The 22,150-nt window shown below is 48.4% G+C and overlaps 1 protein-coding gene across 1 annotated transcript in view; it reads right to left on the reverse strand.

The window, feature by feature from the left end:
- The window catches only part of CCDC73 (coiled-coil domain containing 73), a 2,033,683-nt gene that overhangs the window by 1,595,817 nt on the left and 415,716 nt on the right, over positions 1–22,150 (reverse strand). The window contains exon 4 of the mRNA XM_078682465.1: positions 6,758–6,829. Within this exon, the coding sequence (XP_078538591.1) occupies positions 6,758–6,829 (72 nt within the window). The remainder of the gene's footprint in view (positions 1–6,757; positions 6,830–22,150) is intronic.

The raw sequence follows: 22,150 nt of genomic DNA on the forward strand, positions 1-22,150 counted from the left end.
TCTTGTGATGAACTTGCAGCTTTCTTCACAGAGAAAGCAAGTCTCATCTCCATTGACCTCGCCGCTAAGACGCTACTACATTCTTCCAGTCCTGCCCCACCCATTGTCTCCTCTGAGAAGCATAAATCGACCTCCACGAACTCCAAGAACAATGCATCATGGGGCACCTTTACCCCATTTAGTGAAAATGACATCACCAAGATTCTTCAGAATAGCAACCCTTCCAACCACTTCAGCGACCCGTTACACCTCCATCTTCGAAGAAATCAAGAATGCACTCATCCCCACCTGGACAAGGATTGTACATGCTTCTCTATCTCAAGGCATGATCCCAGACTGCCTAAAAGCAGCTCAGGTAACACCTATACTAAAAAATCCTAATGCTGACAAATCTGATCTCAATAACTTCCACCCCACTTCTAACATCCCTACCTTAGCGAAACTCCTAGAAAAATGTGTGAAATCCCAACTTTGTGCTCACTTAGAGAATTACGAACTCTTAGACCAGCATTGATCCGGCTTTAGGAAGTGGCACAGCACCGAATCAGCTCTCACTCACATTATGGATGACATTTTAAAAATGCTTGACCAAAACGAATTATGCCTCCTGATCCTCCTTGACCTTTTCTCCGCATTTGACACAGTTAATCATGACAACCTCCTATCCATCCTGCAAAACAGAATGGGGTTTTCTGATCAATCAATCAAGACATTTGTATAGCGCGCTACTCACCCGGAAGGGTCTCAAGGCGCTGGGGGGAGAGGGGTCCGTTACTGCTCGAAATGCCAGGTCTTGAGCTGCTTCCCGAAGGAGAGATGGTCCTGGGTTTGCCGGAGGTGGATGGGGAGGGAGTTCCATGTCTTGGCTGCCAGGTAGGAGAAGGATCTTCCACCGGCGGTGGCTCTGCGGATGCGTGGGACGGAGGCGAGGGCGAGGCTTGTCAACCGTAGCTGGCGGGTGGGCGTGTAGAAGGTCAGGCGGTTGTTGAGGTACTTGGGGCCCAGGTCGTGGAGAGCCTTGTGTGCGTGGGTGAGGAGCCTGAACGTGATCCTCTTGCTGACGGGGAGCCAGTGTAGGTCTCTCAGGTGGCCGGAGATGTGGCTGTGTCGGGGGATGTCCAGGATGCTGGTGCTCGGTTTGGCGGGTGCGGTGCAGGTCCGGATGCAGGTGAACTTGCAGGCTTGGCAGGTGAAGGGTCCGTGGGTGCGTTTCGGGGTGGCTCGGTAGCAGGCGGGGGGTCGTCGGCGTTGAGGGTGGTGGCGTCGTAGGTCCATCGTGAGGTCTGGTGCCGTCGGGAGCCAGGGGTCCTGGCGCTGGGCGCGGTCCAGGCGTGGACGGTCGCAGACGGGCTTGCCTTTGGCGCGCCTTCGGGGTACAATCGGCGCGCCCGCTGCGCGTACGCGCGGTCTCCATTTAAGGCTAAGTGGGAGGGAGGAGCAGCTGGGAGGCGGGAGCGGGGAGGACACAGAAGAAAAGGGGGCGGGTCCGCGATGTAACTGCGGCGGGAAGCGGGGAGCGGTTGGGGGGTCACACCAGGGGCACAAGTGGCAGAACGCTACCCTACAGAAAGTAAAAACAGAGTTACAGGCAAAGCGCTAACCTACAGAAAGTAAAAACAGAGTTACAGGCAAAACGCTAACCTACAGAAAATACAAAGACAGTTACAGTGCAATATAAAAACGAACCAAAACAGAGGCACAGGAGGGAAAAAACGGAGGAAGAACGAGCCGCAGCGAGGGGGCACCCAGGTCAAGGGCGGACCTGAGGTGCTGGGCACAGACTCGCCTACAGCTGGGGGGCCGTGCGACATGGGGGTGTCCTGAGGACAGGATCAGGTGTTACAATGGTTTTCATCCTTCCTTCATCACAGAAAACAAAGAGTCAAGGCAAACCAATCTCTCTCCCAGCCCTCTCCTGTACTCATGGGGGTCCCCCAAGGGTCCACTTTATCTCCTATCCTCTTCAACCTTTTCCTGGAACCTCTTGCAAACTCTCTAAATTCCATGGACATTCTCAGAAGTGTGGCTCAATGGTTAGAGCGGCAGACCCTGATGCAGTAGTCTGGTCGGGACCAGGGTTCAATTCCCGCCTCGGCGGGTCTCGGACTCAATTTCCTCGGACCTGATCATTCTCGCCTCGGTGCCTATTCTAATCTTGAGTCCCACTCTGCACCTCTGGGCAATAGCTTGCTTAATCTCTACAACGGCCCCAACAACGCTGTGGATGCCTGACTTCACCTTGTGGGTGCCCAGGAGTGGGCTCCTCACAGGGAAAGGCCAGGAAGGGTTTCTCGGCGGTATTCGTACAAGTGCCGAGATGCCTACGGGTAGTCGTGCGCTATACAAGTGCGTAATCATTTCATTTCCTCATTTCATTTCATCATTCTCTTCCACATGTATGCAGACGACAAGCAACTATATCTGATAGTCTCATCCCCGGATAACATCATCTCACTCAATACTACCTTAATTTTTACCCAAAACTGGTTAACGGAGAACCATCTCCTGCTCAACACTTCCAAAACGGAATTCCTGCTCCTCTCCCCTCTGAACCACATCCCTAATCTAGCCCTCTCGCTGAGTCACCTCAATGCTTTCAACTGCACTTCTCTCATCGTAGATTCAGCCTAATCATTCGGTATCACCATGGACAAGCACCTGAACATGAAAAATCATATCATCAATGTATGCAAGGGACCAAACCACTTGATGAGGTCACTCAGAAATATCAAACCTTTCCTTACTCTAAATGATTTCAAGCTGGTGGTCCACGCGCTTGTCTTGCTGATGCTAGACTATGGCAGCGCTACCCTCTGTGGCCTTCCCAAATACGCCCTGGCTCCGCTAAGGGCCTCACTGAACGCTGCGGCTAGACTGGTTACAGACACCAACGAAAAAAGCATATATCCCCAGTCCTAAAATCCATCAATTGACTGCCCTATGAAGCGTGAATTCACGTAAAACTACAATTGCTGTTCTTACACACAAAGCTCATCAATTGAACACTCCTACTTACCTTGTGCAAAAACTTAAACTATCCTGTGATGTAAAGGCCTCAAGAAGCGCCTCTACCTTCCTCCTGAAACCACTCATCCTTAACAAAAAGAGAAGTTGTCACCGAGCCTTCTCCAGCGCTGTCCCTAAGATATGGAACTCTCTTCCACCGGAAGTACGTAGAATTTCCTCATCTACGACGTTTAAAGTGGAAGCCAAAAGATTCCTAATGAACAAATTCTTACCCTAGTAGGGATTGACTCAAAAGCCTGTTGACATTGCTCCTACTACTATTGTACTTCCACGTGATTCGCCCACCCCTACGCATACTGTGACTCCTCCTTGCTGCTCGCCTACACCTGTCTATTACATTACCGTCCTGGGGCAGTTGTACTGTAAAATGGGACCTATCCTGTTTTTTTTCCTCCATCCTACGTGATATGAATATTGCTTTTGTACTTCCTCTCATTATACTGTTAAGCACTCGGATATCCCTCAGGATCTTGTATAAAACGTTATAAATAAATAAATAAGTACTCAGCAATCTTTGTCACGTGATTCCTGCACCAGCTCTCAGTACATTTGAACAAGGACAAATGCTGATATGCCTAGATTTTTCAAATTGTGTGTATGTTCTCGGGTTGGAGCAAGGCCTGTCTTTGCATGCAAGCCAACACTGTCTATGTTCAGAAAAAGAGGATGAGCGATTTCATTCCCCCCTTTAGGGATGACCCTCCACTTTTTCAGCGATCATAGTACCCACTTTGCTTATTCTGTAGTTCAGGAAATATGCAAGGCTTTAGGGATCCATCAACACTTTAACTGTGCTTATTACCAGCCAGGAGCAGCAGGAAAGTTCACATTTAAGGATAAGCTAGCCAACATTTGCTCAGAAACTCAACTGAAATGACCTGAAACTGTCCTAAGAACTGTAGTTCATCAGAGTCATTCCTGCCAAGAAAACAAAACTGAGTCCCTTTGAAATAATGATTTGCAGACCCAAGATGCTCCCTTCAAATTCACCAATGTCACCTGCCTCTTTGAGTCTGCTATGGCCTACAATAATGCAAACAATTGATTCACGGCCTCTACAGTTTCCGTTCTTAGGCCCAAGAAGCCCTGCCCGAATGTCCAAACAACGTCTGTCACAACCTGAAGCCTAGGAGTTAGGGGTATATCTTCAAACTCTTGGAAGGAACCCTACCAGAACCTACTGATCACTAACACTGAAGTGAAGAGTCAAGGGGTCCCTGTCTGGATCCACACCAGTCACTGCGAGCGAGCACCAGCACGTCATTACAAGTGAAAAATGTGAAGCCTGCAACTCGGTGACCAAAAGATGCAGTCACCCTTTTTATTGCTACCGCCTCTTTCCAAGGTGAATTTAACTGGCAACATACTTATGACTATCCATCTTTGCAGCAAGTATTCTTTAGGTCTTGGTATGTGACCTTAAAGTTGAGATTGGCATCGGTGTGGGTGAAAACTGCACAGTCCCTGCTGCCCACAACAGAATCCGCTGTTTCAAACACCAGGAGAACACCTGTTTACACCTGCTGCAAGATTATGCACAGGGTTTTACTTTATTCTGCTGGCTGGATTTGGACGCACTTGTCCTCTTTTTCTTTCCTTGTGAAGTGAAGATGTGTGAACCAAACCATTTATAAGCAGACAGACAAAGCAATTGTTGGCGTATGCCACTGTATATACAGCATATTTCTTTATCTGCACTTATTGTCAGACTGTCTTGCTACAATTCCAAAGCCAGAACAGAAATTCCACTGCAGTGTCCCAATCATGATTTCTGTGATTTTTCCTTGATTCTTCTACGTGTCCAAGTATAAGCTGTCACAACAACGCCTGCAGTAATGTGATGAAGTGCAAGGGAGGAATTCTGGCTTCGTACCCTGGTTCTCACAAGCCTTAGCTTATTTGTCTGAAGACAGTTGCTGAAGGAAGAGCCTGACCTTTCCCCTTTCCAAGGGCCATAGTGATCACCGTGCAGGAAAACGTCCCCTCATTATGAGTGATTGATTCTCGTTGGCTGTTTTATGCTCCGCATTCATGTGACTTTAGCCACACATCAATGGACTGATCTGTAAGGAAATCCTCCACATTAACCAGAGAGTGACCAAGAGCAGAAGCTTTCTTTAAAAGAGTGGGTCTAATGACGTTGTCTTTTTGATAAGTGAACAGAAATTTTTCGTAAGATGTAACAGTTCCTGTTTAGAATTAGAAACTTTAGAATCAAAACTTGTAACTGACCTTTGTTTTTAGATGGGCAAGGAAGTGTTGGTTCTTGCACACTGAGCAGAATGCTAAGATCGACAGAAGGTTGTGACTCAGGAGAAAATGAAACTAGATTTAACGTAAAGGAATTTGAGGCCAGATGTACTAATCTTCTCTCAAAAATTGTGCACTGACTTTTTGCAACCAGTATTTTATTTTGTGAACTGACCTACGTACTAATAGGTCACTTCTTAAATAACAAGAATTGCAGGAGGTCGCAGAATGATCTAAATATTATTAATTAGGCAGATCACAAATTGCAACCCCTTTGGACTGGCTACAATCATAGGGATGACGGCCTGCAGGGAACAGCAGACCACAATGCTCCGTGATAGAATTCCAATACGGAGATTTTTTTATTATTAAAGCAAAACGAATTCCTTAAAGAAAGCAGTGCAGCCTTTAAAAAGAAAAATGTTTTCTGATTTGGACTTCAGGTGAGAGCCGGCCGTGGTTGCCTGGAATCCTTTGAGGCTCCTTCAGTGATTCACAAAGGGGGAGGACTACTTCCAGTTTACAAATCTGTTACCACCTAAACTTTGTAGGTAACAAATGGGCTGATACGGCAGCATTCAGTGTGATCTTAGACGTAAAGACCACTGGTCTAGACACTGGAACGGATGACAGAAAGACAGGTGGAAAATGGTGAAGGATGAGGGTCTTATTCTGGAGTAGAAAGTTCCAACTGAAGATTCTAAAGTGTATGGAAAGAAATACACGAGTAAAATTACCAAATTACCTCTGAGAAATACTCAAAAACCGGTCCAAATGTTTATTAATTTATCTAAAATGTGGGGCACAGTCTGCATGAGTGACTCACAGAAGTAACTGGATCATTTCTGGGTATTGATGATGCTGGATCCTGTTATATACTGATTGCACTATTTTGGCATTCAAGCTGAACTGTACTGGACTGTAAAGTTGAGACCTCATAACTGAATAGAGCTACAGCACACTAATAAATTTTACACAAGAGAAGCAAAGGTCTATAGTTTGCTCTCCTGGTTAAAAAAATGTATAACTTTAAGGCACACGCTACAAAATCCACATGATAGTACAACATGGAGTCACAAAACAAAATTGTCTTTCTCTTATTTAATTATTTATTTTCGGCCACTTTGCCTCTTCTTCTCAAACTTCATTCATCCTTTAGCCAACATGTGTTTCGTCGTCTTAGGGTATTCCCTACGACTTCATTAGGGCTAAAACAACACAAAAACTACAATTGTAGTACTACATACAAACAAAATTCATTGGTGTTACATTTAAAAATCGGTATAGTAAATAGCATCCATACATATAAACCCACATTTTCCCACACACAGGAGGTGTTTACCAAATCTGGTAAAATCCTCACTCTGTGTTAAAGGCATTTACTGGGTATGGTAAGTAACTCAAGCTTCATGGAGGCTCTTGTAATCGAGGCCTAAGTGCTGTACGTATTTCAAACACAGAGTTATCTCCAATTCGCTACCTGCTTTTTTAAGGCTGTTACCGATTCGGTGTGTTGTTTCTTCAGTGATTCCGACTGTTGTTCTAGAGAATCCTGGAGAATTAAAAAAAAAAAAAAAACATTCAAACAATCCTGTCTAGGAAGCTAAATATGTTTTACTTAGTATTTCATTAATTACACATTCAATTGCAAGTCTTTTTTTCTGAAAGTACTAGATATGACACACTCTCTCGAACAGGACTCTACAAAAATTCAATTGTGAATACTATTATTGGCAGGATGGGACAATCTTCAGGTGTTTAGGGTGCTGGAACAATTTTTCAGTGCTAGCCTTTTGGAACACCACACAAACATAGGAGTAACAATATCTGTGCTGATGAGCAAGAGAGAAAAAAGAGGTACCAGAGATTTCCTATAGGACTTGGATGACAAGAACAGGTCCGAACTTTGAGGCCTTTACTTGGGGTACCCAAATTAGTCATGTGTTACTGGGCACCTACTGTAATAGCTGTGGTCTCTCCCCACTGTTGTCCCAGGGCCACACTATCTCTGCATTGCAAATACTCCCTTTTAGCCCTTGACTTTCTTTGGGTTGAGTGGTAGAGAGTTAGATGTAAGGTGACCTGATACTAAACAGTAAATAACTGAATGCCCAGTGCTCTTTATTTTTTACAATATTTTTGTTTTATCAAAGGGAAGCAATTCTTATAGTCTTTTTACAATGTTCACGATTTTTACAATTTTTCAGAGTACACAAAGTAAAGAAACAGATAAGTATTTCCCTCAGATACCAAGTAGCACATAGTAAGAATCAATACATATTTTATAAGAAAGTAGAAGGGGGCTAGTGGTAGAAAGAGAAAAGAGAGAGAGAGCGGGAAGAGCCATCCAGGTCATAACCAGTCAAGTAGTTCACACAAATCTACTCCATGTGATCACATTTCTGTAGTGAGCGTGCTCCTCTAATTCTACCCAATGCCCTTTCCCTCTCACAAATCTCTTTCATGATTGCCCACCATTCTGCTACTACAGGGGGTTTAGGTGAGATCCATGCCCTTGTTATACAAAGTCAAGGAGCCACTAAGATAACTGAAAAGAAAGACTTCAGGCCAGTGTTAGTTTCCACCTTGTAACCTAACATAATCTCTTTTCCTGTGGGCGAGAAATCCAACCCTAGGCGATTGTTAACAATTTGCATGACATCACTCGAGAATATTTCAAGCTCAGGACAGGTTCTAAACATATTTAAGATATTTCCTGCCCCCACTCCACATTTTGGGCAGAGATGCCTATCTCCCCATCTCCTCGTCCAATTTGGGCCCATTTCACGATGTTATCGGAGGTATAGTATAACATAAAAATAGTGCGGAATTGCTGCAGTTATAAACTAATAGAGTGTACTGCCCCATCCAGTGTCTAATGCAGAAGTTAACTCTATAGCAGCAACATCTACATTTAAAGTTTGACTTTATTTAGTGGCGAGCCGCTGGCCAGCATCTGTCCGGTATTGACAAAGCTGCGAATACATTGTACTAATTTGTGATTTCGTAGACGTGTAGTATAAGCATGTAAATAAGACAGGGCTCGCCATTATTTTACTCTTTTGCTGTCCTAAAAGAGTCTCTAATCTGTAAATATTTCTAAAATAGTTGTTGCAGAAGTTCATACGAGGTTTGTAGATTAGCAAATGTTCGAAATCCATTGAGATCATGCATCTGACCAAGCTGCTCAACTCCATAGTCTGCCTAGCGTCGGCCGGCTACTTCGCGAAATACTTCCAGGAGCATTGGGTTACCCCACAAAGGGAGGTTGAAGTTAAAGTGGTTAGGAGACAGAGCAGTAGCATAAGATTTTGCGCCATATATGCATTATATCCCTGATCGTCTTAAATTGAACTTTATTGAAATAGTTGGGTTATTGGTTTCATATAGAAACATATTACTATCTGATCCAAGGGCAAGATGGAAGCAAAAGTGTTGGTTCTTAGTTAGCAAAAGACTTCGTAGGCCTCCTGAAAACGCCTCCTGAAAACGCCGCCCAATAGTATAGTTTGAAATAGGGAATTTGCAGCCCTCCTTGATTATAGGGGAATTTAAGAGATCATATAGCACAATGTGCTTGCTTATATCCCCAAATGAAGCTACCTATTGCCCCTTCTAGTTTTTTTTTTTTTTTTTTAATGGAAACGCTCACAGGGATAGCCCGGAACAGGTATAAAAACGTGGGTAGCACTGTCATTTTGATAGTGTTACGTCTTCCAATTATACTAATTGGGAGTTTATGCCATTTCTTTAAGTTTTGGATTACAGATTGCAACAATGGCTCATAGTTTAGCCTCTATATTTGCTCAGCATTGTGGGAGATACATTCCCATTGGTAGGTAGTTGTCGAGCAAGTACCTAATATTGGTCCCCCGGGACGAAAATCGAGAAGGGCTTGAGTCTTAAAAAATGCCCTTCTCTTTAATAAGCTGTGCCAGATGGAGTAGGTGAAAATTAAACAATAGAGCTGAGCCTTGAGGAAAATCACATTCCAAAGGCACATGCTGGGAATAGAAGTTGTCCAGTTTAATGCTGTGAAAAATCCAGGAACTTCTTGTCTATTCTAGGACTACCTTCGACTGGTTCAGGTAGAGGATGTGAATTGGCATGTCTGGATCATCAGTGCAATGGTAGATGGTATAACACAAAACAGAAATGGGAGCAACATAGTTCACATTTTAGTTGTAGCAGGAGAAAGCTGGGAATAACAAGAAGGCAGAGGAAATCTGGCCTACAACAAAGAGAAGGAAACCATTACTTCTTGGTAAACTTCTTTACCCTGATTAAGATCCTCCTTGGCCCAGTAACACTAGTCGTGTTAGCCCCGCCCTCAGAGAGGCACATTGAGTAATGTCGTAACTATCTCATGGGAGTTAGGTGGTTATTCTTCCAGAGGGGCATACAATAAAGCTGTATTGGGAGTTAGGTTTGCAAGATCTAAAATATTAGAGTTGTCAAAGTTTCTAAAAGTTTGATCACTGTCTTGGAAATTAAAAGCTAGCGTGTCACAGAACAATTGACTGTGAGTACCTGAGTTATTACTGTTAGCGGAGTACTCCAAATCAATGCGAAGCAGACACTGTACAGCAGAGCTTTCCAAAGTGTGTGTCCCGACACAGTACTGTGTCGCCTGCAAATGGTGGGTGTGACGCGGGATGACACCAGTATCAAGGGCACTTAGCACATAACTACTGCTAATTTAAAGGCATTCCTTTGAAAGAGTGTCTCAGAGTCCGCCGCAGCAGTCTCCCAGAGGGAGGGAGGGAGACAAAGGGAGGGAGACGGAGGGAGGGAGACAGACAGAGGGAGGGGGACAGACAGAGGGAGGGAGACAGAGGGAGGGAAGGAGACAGAGGGAGGGAGGAAGACAAAGGGAGGGAGGAAAACAGAGGGAGGGAGGGAGACAGAGGGAAGGAGACAGAGGGAGGGTGACAGACAGAGGGTAACAGGCAGAGAGAAGGAGACATAGGGAGATAGAGGGAGGAAGACAGAGAGAGAGGAAGACAGAGATAGGGAGACAGAGAGGGAGACAGAGAGCGAGACAGAAGGAGACAGAGGGAGGTAGGGAAACAGATAGAGGGAGACAGAGAGAGGGAGACAGAGGGAGACAGAAAGAGAGAGAGACAGACAGAGGGAGACAGAAAGAGAGAGAGACAGAGGGAGGGAGACACAGAGAGAGAGAAACCGTGGGAGACAGAGAGAGAGAGAGGGAGATAGAGGGAGACAGGGGGAGGGAGTCCGGGATAGACAGTGGGAGGGAGAGGGAGACAGAGAGAGGGAGACAGATAGAGGGAGACAGATAGAGGGAGCCAGACAGACAGAGGGAGGGAGACAGACAGAGAGAGGGGGAGACAGAGGGACGTAGACAGAGGGAGGGAGACAGAGGGAGGGATACAGAGGGAGGGAGACAGAGGGAGGCAAACAGAGGGAGGGAAACAGAGGGAGGGAGACAGAGGGCGGGAGACAGAGGGAGGGAGGAAGACAGAGAGACAGACAGAGGGAGGGAGATAAACAGAGGGAGGGTGGGAGACAGAGGGAGGGAGACAGACAGAGGGAGGGAGACAGACAGAGGGAGGGAGGGAGACAGAGAGAGGGAGACAGAGAGAGGGAGACAGAGAGAGGGAGACAGAGAGAGGGAGACAGAGAGAATGAGGGACGGAGACAGAGGGACGGAGACAGAGGGAGGGAGGGAGACAGATAGAGGGACAAAGAGGGAGGGAGACAGACAGAGGGAGACAGACAGAGGGAGGGAGACAGAGAGAGAGGGAAACCGTGGGAGACAGAGAGAGAAAGAGGGAGATGGAGGGAGACAGGGGGAGGGATACCGGGATAGACAGTGGGTGGAAGAGGGAGACAGAGAGAGGGAGACAGATAGAGGGAGACAGAGGGAGACAGACAGTCAGAGGGAGGAAGACAGACAGAGAGAGAGGGAGACAGATTGAGGGAGACAGAGAGACGGAGGCAGAGGGCCAGAGACAGAGGGAGGGAGACAGAGGCAAGGAAAAAGAAGGAGACAGACTGAGGAAGAGAGACAGACAGAGGGAGGGAGACAGACAGAGGGAGGGAGGGAGAAAGACAGAGGGAGGGAGAAAGACAGAGGGAGGGAGACAGACCGAGGGAGGGAGACAGACAGAGGGAGGGGGACAGACAGAGGGAGGGAGACAGAGGGAGGGAAGGAGACAGAGGGAGGGAAGGAGACAGAGGGAGGGAGGAAGACAGAGGGAGGGAGGGAGACAGAGGGAGGGAGGGAGACAGAGGGAGGGAGACAGAGGGAGGGAGACAGAGGGAGGGAAACAGACATGAGGGAGACAGACAAGAGAGAGAGAGGGAGAGAGAGAGACAGAGGGAGAGAGAGGGAGAGGGGGAGGGAGAGAGAGAGAGGTAGACAGAGAGAGAGAGGGAGACCGACAGAGTGAGTGAGACAGAGGGAGACCGAGGGAGACAGCGAGAGAGAGAGAGAGTGGGAGAGAGATAGAGAGAGGGAGGGAGGGAGACAGAGAGGGGGGAGGGAGACAGAGGGAGAGCAAGGGAGACATAGAGCGAGACAGAGACAGACAGACAAATAGAGGCAGAGACAGGGATAGGGGTAGACGGACAGAGGCGGAGAAAGACAGAGAGGGAGACAGACAGAGAGGGAGACAGAGGGAGGGAGACTCAGACAGACCAGGACAGACAGACAGATAGAGGCAGAGACAGGGACAGACAGAGGCAGAGACAGAGACAGACAGAGGCAGAGAGGGAGACAGAGAGGGAGAGGGAGACAGAGGGAGAGAGGGTGGGAGACAGAGGGAGGGACACAGAGGGAGAGACCGAGGGAGGGAGACAGAGGGACAGAAACAGAGGGAGACAGAGGGAGGGAGACAGAGGAAGGAGGGCGACAGAGGGAGGGAGACAGAGGGAGCGAGACAGACAAAGAGAGACAGAGGGAGGTAGACAGACTGAGGGAGACAGACAGAGGGAGACAGACAGAGAGAGAGAGAGAGAGAGGGAGACCGACAGAGTGAGTGAGACAGAGGGAGACCGAGGGAGACAGCGAGAGAGAGAGAGAGTGGGAGAGAGATAGAGAGAGGGAGGGAGGGAGACAGAGAGGGGGGAGGGAGACAGAGGGAGAGCAAGGGAGACATAGAGCGAGACAAAGACAGACAGACAAATAGAGGCAGAGACAGGGATAGGGGTAGACGGACAGAGGCAGAGAAAGACAGAGAGGGAGACAGACAGAGAGGGAGACAGAGGGAGGGAGACTCAGACAGACCAGGACAGACAGACAGATAGAGGCAGAGACAGGGACAGACAGAGGCAGAGACAGAGGCAGAGAGGGAGACAGAGAGGGAGAGGGAGACAGAGGGAGAGAGGGTGGGAGACAGAGGGAGGGACACAGAGGGAGAGACCGAGGGAGGGAGACAGAGGGACAGAAACAGAGGGAGACAGAGGGAGGGAGACAGAGGAAGGAGGCCGACAGAGGGAGGGAGACAGAGGGAGCGAGACAGACAAAGAGAGACAGAGGGAGGTAGACAGACTGAGGGAGACAGACAGAGGGAGACAGACAGAGAGAGGGAGACAGAGAGAGGGAGACAGAGAGAGGGAGACAGAAAGAGAGAGAGAGAGAGGGTGGGAGACAGAGACAGACAGAGACAAATAGAGGCAGAGACAGGGACAGGGGCAGACAGACAGAGACAGACTGCGACGGAGAGGGTGATAGGGAGAGGGAGACAGGGACAGACAGGGACAGACAGACAGATAGAGGCAGAGACAGGGACAGGGACAGACAGAGGCAGAGTCAGACAGAGACAGAGAGGGAGACGGAGACGGAGAAGGAGACAGAGTGAGAAAGAGAGAGAGAGAGGGAGACAGAGGGAGGGAGACAGAGAGAGAGGGAGACAGAGGGAGGGAGGCTGAGGGAGACAGTCAGGGGGAGACAGAGGGAAGGAGAGGGAGACAGAGGGAGACAAAGAGAGAGGGAGACAGAGGGAGGGAGACAGAGGAACGGAGACAGAGGGAGGGAGACAGAGGGACAGAAACAGAGGGAGACAGAGAGCGGGAGACAGAGTGGGAGACATAGGGCGACAGACAGAAGGCGACAGAGGGAGGGAGACAGGGGGAGGAGGGCGACAGAGGGAGGGAGACAGAGGGAGCGAGACAGAGAGAGACAGAGGGAGGTAGACAGACAGAGGGAGACAGACAGAGGGAGAGAGAGGGAGAGTGACAGAGGGAGAGAGAGGGAGGGAGACAGAGGGAGAGAGAGGGAGGGAGACAGAGAGAGGGAGACAGAGAAAGAGAGGGAGAAAGACAGAGTGAGTGAGAACCCCCCCGAACCCCATTTGGGTGGTTAGGGCTCGCTCGCTACGATCGCTCACTACACTGCCTTACTGTGTCCCAAAATGATGCAACTCCAAAAAGTGTGTCACCAACATGAAAAGATTGGAAAGCTGCGCTGTACAGGGATAGCAGAAGACACCACTACCCTTTTGAGGCCAGTAACCCCTCCCCAATCTAAGGACACCAATGCCATTGGATGCACCTTAGCTTGATTGTCACACATTTGTCTCCTTAGAGACATTTCCTTGAGGATCATGCGATGAGAACTATAAGCACCTCACTCACACCATGATCACAATATTCCAGGAAAAGCAACAGTGAGTGTGTAGGCAGCCACACCTATGTGACTGCTGATATATGGACTAAGCCCAGTACACAGGCCTGACAAACTGAAACATTAGGATCTAAAGAGTACGTATGTCATTGTTATTCTACAGATGTGCAGCACTCTAATCCAGTAGTGTCCTTAACAGTGTTAGATACAAGTCAATGTCATACGCTCGTCCGCGATCAGGACGCGACAAACGCGGACCACTCTGCTCAGACCCTCACGAGGCCTAGGGTCCCCCCCCCCCAGCTTTATACTCGTGAGACCTTGCTCAATCTGAGAGAGTATGCGCACGAAGGTCATCTTACTTTTACTGACACTGCCTTTCCACTGCATGATTTCGCTAGTAGGGGTCTGCTCCTGGGAGGTCTTCTTAATGTCAGATCTTTGCCAAAACACGCTAATGAAATTCAATTACTTATTGACACCCATCATTTAGACGTTCTTTTCCTAACCGAGACGTGGACCCACGCCGACTGTGACATCGAATTAGACTGGGCCTGTCCTCAGGACTTCAAAATTTTGCATCTTCCTAGGCCCAAAGGCCGCGGTGGTGGAGTCGGTATTATCCACAGAGCCTCGTGGCTCATCAACATCTTAGACATGGATCCGGTCGCTGGGACCGAGCTCCTCGGCCTCTCCATAAATTGTCACACTGGAGCCACGTTCACGGCAATTATCTGTTATCACCCTCCGGGGACCTTTAACTCCCAACAACAACAATCGCTACTCACCACCTTCACAAACATGGCGACCTCCCACAACAAGCTAATCATCTTAGGTGATTTCAATCTCTGGCCGAACGGTAGTCTGGATACTGGACTGCACAATCTCCTGCTCTCTTGTGAAAGCGTGGGACTCCATCAATTGGTCAAAGAACCCACTCACAAAGCAGGTCACCGACTCGACCTTATCTTCTCTACCCCTCAGTTAGTACACCTGAACGACATCCTGCCTATGGGCTGGACTGATCATGCTCTTCTCAAATTCTATATTACCAGTAAAGGGGCTAGAATGCCGGCACACAGCACCTCTTCAGAATTTTTGTACAGAGACTGGAAAGCTCTGGAAAAGCTGAGTTCTACCGGGGCCGTGTTCCACGTGAAAGATAGTTTTTCTCCCGCTAATCCGGTAGAGGACAATTACGAGGCCTTTTGTACGAGGATATCCTTTACTACTGACTCCCATGTTCCCTTAAAAAGATGTAAACCCAAGTGCAGACCATCAGCCCCTTGGTTTGACGACTCTCTGAAAGCCCTCAAATTAGCCTGTAAACAGGCCGAGAGGAAATGGAGGCAAGGTTACTCCGACACAAATAAGTTACTTTGGAAAAATAAACTCCGGGAATACAAATCTGAAATTGTTAAAAGTAAATCTACCTACTTTTGCTCCACTATAGTTAATGCCGCCAATAGCTCTAAAAGCATTTTCCAGATTCTTAACAACCTCATCCACCCTGACTGTGCCAAAAAAACAATCCCTCCTACACAAGCACTCTGCGATAATCTCGCACTGTTCTTCAAGGACAAAATTGAGACCATTATAAATAACCTAAATACTTCCCCCTCACTGGATAGTCTCAACGGCCCCGGGGCTGTCTCCACTGACTCTGATCCGGTGAACTCAGGGAACGTACCCATGGTATGTTTGCGGGAATTTCCCCCCATTTTGGAAGCGGATTTCGATAGACTGGCGCATGGGATCACTTTGGGCTCCCCTCTCGACCCTTTGCCCCCTAAAACATGGAAAGCTTTTGGAACAGAACTCTTCTGCACCCTTTGCAGGATCTGTAACCAATCCCTGCGTTGCGGATTTGTTCCGACTCCTTGGAAGCAGGCTCTTATCACCCCGCTGCTGAAGAAACCCTCCTTGAACCCCGAGTGTTTACTGAACTATCGGCCTATTTCTCTCTTACCATTCCCGGCGAAAGTTGCCGAGCGCTGGGTGAGCTCTTGTCTCTCTAAACATCTGGAGCAGAACCACATCCTGGACGACATTCAATTTGGCTTTCGTCCAGCCCACGGCACCAAAACAGCTGTCCTCACGGCCGTGGAGGATCTTCGTATGCGTGCAGACAGGGGCCAAGCAGTAGCTTTGATCTTACTGGACCTGTCTGCCGCATTCGATACGGTCAATCATGTGATTCTGCTGAAAAGACTAAGGGAGGCTGGGGTTGATGGCACCGCCCTGCTCTGGTTCCAGTCCTACCTGCGGGATAGGAAGCAGGCTGTGTCCCTTCCTCCATTTCAATCTGCCTTCTCCTCAGTGCCCCATGGGGTGCCCCAGGGCTCGTCCATCAGCCCCATTCTTTTTAACGTTTACCTTAAACCTTTGGTCACGTTAATAAAATCCCATAGGCTAAAAGCCATAAACTACGCGGATGACACCCAGCTCATCCTCTCTTGGGAGGGGGAAGAATCGATCACTCTAGAATCGTTTCATGACTGCCTGAGAGACACAGCTGGTTGGCTGCACAAAAACTCCCTGCAATTTAACTCCGCCAAAACCGAGGTTCTGTTTTGCGCTGGAAGCCGGATTCCTCGCCTGTTCCCAACCGAATTTTGGTCCCCGGAAGCCCCGGAAAAACCACAGCCGGTCACCACTGTCCGCAACCTGGGTGTCATGATGGACAACAAGCTTAGCATGGAGACTCAGGTTGCGAAAACAGTGTCCACCTGCTCGGCCTTACTGCGCTCTTTACGCAAGATCATGCCACTCCTCCCCGTACAGGCCCGAGCGTTAATAGTCAGGTGTACTATTCTCAGTCGCCTTGACTATTGCAACGCTTTGCTGCTCGAGTCCCCAGCTGTACTGTTAGACCGACTCCAAAGGGTTCAGACGGTCGCCGCCAAATTAGCCCTTGGCTGGACCAGGAGATCCTCGGCCACAGCGGCCTTAGCCGAGCTGCACTGGCTCCCTCTGAAGCAGCGAGTGGCTTTCAAAGCACTCTGTCTTGCTTTTAAAGCACTGCACGGAGTCGGGCCCAGATCCTTGCAAGCTATGTTCACCTGGTACATCCCTACCAGATCTCTTCGCTCAGCCTCAGCCTACCTTGTCACAGTACCAAGATTCAACAAGGTCAGGACTGGGGGAAGATCCTTCAGAGTTGCAGCTGCAAAACTATTGACAGACGCCAAACATCGCAACTCCTTCCTTTCAGAAAGCGTATCAAAACCTGGCTTTTCCCTTAACTATTTACTCTGGCTACCCGCTCTCAGTTCCCCCTACTTTCCACCTGAGGAGTAATTTTCTTCTAGCGCCAGGATACCTGCAAGGTGACAGCCGCGCTATATAAATGTTTTAAATAAAAATAAATAAATAAATAAATAAGAACTAAACTGAACATGCCCATTTCTGCACATAGGTGGATCTGATTACCAATCCACACCTTGTCAAACTTGCATTGTTCATTCAAAACATAGATGATCATCATGGATAAAGGAGGCCAATCTATCATCATAAACAGCTTCATAGGTCCAGTCTCTTACGTAATGGGTACAATTTGATGTGCACTGGACATTCACATAAATGACTGTGTCATTTCTGTACCCACAGGTCGAGCTGGAAACATTGCCTTTCCAAATGATGACAGCCAGGCCCAGACTCGAGCTGACAATGAGCATACTGTCGTGGAGCAACCTGACCCATCAGGTTTGGAATGGCAGAAATCACCAGCAGATTCAGAAGGATCCACTGTGACAACTCCCACCTCCGCTACTGACACCCAGCTCACCCCTAACCTGACAGACAGCAGCCACAGCCAATGACAACAGCACAGCAACACAGAGCACTCTGGAGTTGACCGACACCACCACCACCACAGTCAATGAGGAAGGAGGCTCAGGGTTGACTGTGCCACAACCAACTATGCATGCTCGTTGGGGTATGGGTGGTGAGAGGGGTCGCGTGGATCAACGCCACAGAGCAGCTGGTGGTGCTGATGACCATCCAAATCTCTCCTGGATAATCAATGCCTATGAGGGAAACCAGGGAAAAATTGGCCAGGTTATCCAAATCTTCTGAAACATTGAACAGCTGCAGGCTGAACAAAACCAACATATGGGCCAGTACAACGACCAAATGCATGAACTTACTGGGGTGCTGCCAGTCAGTCAGTCAATTAGGCTTTATTTCGATATGGTACATATCTTAAGAAGCAATACAAATAGATAAGAATAGTTAAAAAAGCCAATGCGTAAATAAAAGACATACAATTCATATTACAAATGGCGCGAATAAATTACATAAGAACAGTCTAAAAATACATATTAAACAAGGTGTAAAAGCCTAATGGATCTAATACGCCATGCCCAACCTAAGAATTTCGCCATTCCACATGCTAACAGGGGCCGCGGGTCCGTTTTCAAAATTTGTAGGGCCTCCTTGTGGGATCTAGTCCCAAGCTCTCTGTAGAGTGGTTTCAACCATCTGCGGCGAGGAGCTGCATAGGCCGGGCATTCAAACAACAGGTGGGGAACTGACTCTATCCTGGTCTCAAAGAAGGGGCAGAAGGGAATTGTCTGTGCCGGGACCTTCCACCTGGCAGTCAGATTCCCAACTGGGAGTAGGCCTACCCTAAATTTAAAATATAGCGCCCTGTCCCAGGGTTTTAGAATGATATCCAGATATGGCTCGCAGAAATGCACCTCCTTGACCAAGAGGAAATCCATAGTAGACCTACACAAATTAGCGTTACTATTTCTGCCATCAAACACCCAACTCCAGTATAACTTCTTCAAAGCTGGCTTGGACGGTGCAGTTCTGGTAGTCCAAGCATCTTCGAGGCCCAGGTCTGCAAGAAGGAGCTTGACTTCCCTTAACCAGCGGATCTTAGACCAGCCAGGCATTGAAAGAACTTCTTTCAGACCTTCCGCATAGCTGGACATTTCCGGGACTCTCCAAATACGTGCCCACAAGAGAAGAGGGCGCAACCTCGCCTGGTCACTAATAGGCCGAGTACCCATATCTAGGAGGAGTGGTAGAGTTGGCGTACTATAGGGAAGTCCCATTAAGTCCTTGTGGAATTTATTTTCTGACCGAGACAACAGGTCCACATTCTTCACACCTCAGAGTTCCGCCCCATAAAGAGCTGCACTGACACCTCTTGCCCTATAGATGTCAAGTACCGGTGCAATGGGTTTGAGGGTTGAGGCACGCTGTTCGTTAAGGAGGGCCCCCACCACCCTCTTGTGGGTCAGCAGCATCTTTTGGTGATGACATTTCCAACTCATGGAGTCGCAGAGACGAATACCAAGGTAATCGAACTCCTTAACCCTCTCGAGTGGGACTGAGTCAAGGGTAGGTGGTTTGACGGTCTTCTTCGGGGGGTTCAGGACTAGGTACTTGGTCTTCCCTGTGTTGATAACTAGTCCTCTAGAATCACAAAAGGACTTAAAGCTAGTTAGGAGATTCTGCAGGCCTGCTGGGGTTTTGGAGATCAGGAGGGTATCATCTGCAAATAAGAGGGTGGGTATTCTCCTGCCAGCCAGGGATGGTGCGTCCGCAGTGTGTTGTAGCAGGTGCTTCACCACTCCGTTGACGTACAAAGAAAAGAGAGTGGGGGCTAGCACACATCCCTGGCAGACCCCTCTATTTACAGGAATACGTGATGTTTTTGGGCCCTGGTTACCCCACCTGATCTGTGCAAAGTTGTCAGCGTGCAGCTTTATCAGCATGCTTATTAGGTATGGGGGAATTCCCAGTGCATCAAGCACACTCCAGAGTTGGCTACGTGGGACCAGGTCAAAGGCAGTCCGTATATCTATAAATGCTAGGTACAGACTGCCTTTGCCCAGTAGAACCACTTTCCAATAAAGCATCATATGCCGAAATGATTGCTCTATTGTCCCCATACCTGGTCTAAAGCCCGCCTGATAGTCAGAAAGGATATGCTTCTCCTCTACCCACTGCAAAACCCTTCCTAAAATCACTTTGCCTGCTACCTTCTGTGTGTAGTCCAGGAGGCTTATGGGACGATAATTAGCTGGCTCCTCCCGGCTCCCTTTCTTGAAAATTGGGATGACCACTGCGCCCTTCCATGAATCCGGGAGAGCTGCACCAGCCAAGCCAGCATTCAGTAAGGAAGCAATTAGTCTCCCCCACTCATCTGGATTGATACGGAGCAGGTCCCCCGGTAGACCGTCAGGGCCCGCTGCCTTGTTGGGGACAAGAAGTTTAATCGCCTCCACCACTTCCTTGGATGTGAACAGGAGCTCCTCATTAAGCTCAATGCAATGTGTGGGGGAATATTCAGTCGGGGTTACCTCAGTGCCCAAAGCCATAGTGTAGAGCTGCGAGAAGTGATCAAACCATACGCCTTCCGTTATATTACATGTTATAAGCAAGTCCACAGGTTTGACCCTAGCTCTTATTAAGTCCCAGAAACCCTTCGAGTCCTTCTTTGAACTTGCCACCTTAAGGTCATACCAAAACTGATTCTCGTGTTCAGCCTTGGCCTTAGATATTGCCCTTCTGTAATTACTCCTTGCAATACTAATCAAACCTACATCCTTGGCTTTCACCGCCTTAATTAGATCACTTTTGGCAGTGCGACAGGCAGGGGAGAACCAGCCCGCAATACCCTTGGGTCCACCTCTTGCGTTGCCCCTAGTGCCTACAGGGTGAACTAAGAATAGTTCACTTAAGGCGTTGGTAGTTTGGGCAAACAAAGCGGGAACCTCATGCACACTAAAAGCGGGGGAGTCTAAGCGGGGCATGATGTTAGACATAATCGGTTTTATTTCCAGGATCTTCCCCTCATTGACAGCAATCTTGTTCCATTTCAGGCGCCTACCACAGTTAGAGGGACATACTTCGTGTGTTGTTCTCCAGACATGTGGGAGTGGAGCTGTAATCACTCCCGCCCATAGAGGGGACAGGGACAGAGATAGAGGATTGTGGTCGCTGTCAGTAGACGGTAAGACCACCATATCTAACAAGTGGGCCCAAAGTCTATAATTCAGGAGAATTAAGTCAATTCGTGAGGAATGACCTACTCTATTAAACGTATGCGCCCCATTAGGATCTGAGTTCGATCTGCCATTGGTTGCCCTAAGACCATGTTCCAGACAAAGGGCATTGAGATCAATGGCGCTTTGTGTCCAGCTTCTAATTGGATAATGTGAGGGGGGGAATACCTCGCCTTGCATCATCCTCCCGGGTACCCAATAAGTCCTCCATAGCAAGGGGTTCAAATGTGCAATTGAAGTCCCCAGCCAGTATAACAAAGGAGTCATCACCACTAGATCTAAGTTCCTCATCAATGCCCGTGAGGGACAGTGTGGATGTGCCACCCCTTGAGCCTCTGACATATATATTAAAAACTTCAAGCCCCCTCCCCCCACGAGGCCCTCTCACTGTTATTCTCTGCAAATCTGGCGACTTAGTGGCTATACATTTAATAGAGAATCCCAGGGAAATACTTGCCCAAAAATAGACCACCAGATGGGCGGCCCTTCCCACCAGGTGATTGTGTTGCGGAAACAAAGTAGGTAGTATAACCCACCTTGTGGCATGGTTCCAGGCACCAGGTTTCCTGAAACAAGCAAATCCCAAAAGATCAACAAATGAATTCCATTCAGGTATGCCTGTATTTCGTGTAAGACCCGCTATATTCCAGCTAACCACCTTTAGGGCTACGTCGCCACCTCCTCCCCGCCCTAGCGCTAATTCGCTCACAAGGGCGTCATGCGCAATGCTAGGGACCTCCACCGGGACCAAGGTTAAAACTTTTCCCCCAGGCACCTCTAGGGGAGGTCGTGCAAGCTCAAGGTCTACAGCACCCTCCACAGACAGATGATCCACAGACATAACAGGAGCAAAAGGAGTACAAATAAGAGGCCTCACCAGATCCCCACTAAAGGTTAGACTGTCGCTTAGTTTCTCCCCAATTGCCTCTGCATGCTTCTCCCGTAAGGGGTAGCTAGCGCGTCAATAGTTATGGGGTGCTGCAGGATATTGGTACCAGCCTCTGCCAGACAGCTACTCACCTAAGCACCCCTCCCTGAGTGCCTACTACATCTGCACAGGCCACAGGGAGGGCCGTTGAGTCAGGCGGAGAGTACCCCGTACCCCAGGAGCCTGCAGTTTTGGTTCCCCCACTCAAATGTGGGCGGGGAATCCGAGGAAAAATCTGTGAGAGTCGGATGGCAATACACCACTCCCAGGAAGTGAAAAAGGTGCCCTTGATATCATCCATTGTGTGCCAAGCGTTCACTTTGTTGACTGTCC

This window comes from Lissotriton helveticus, chromosome 3_1 (genome assembly GCF_964261635.1).
Source record: "Lissotriton helveticus chromosome 3_1, aLisHel1.1, whole genome shotgun sequence".
Classification (NCBI taxonomy): Eukaryota; Metazoa; Chordata; class Amphibia; order Caudata; family Salamandridae; genus Lissotriton; species Lissotriton helveticus.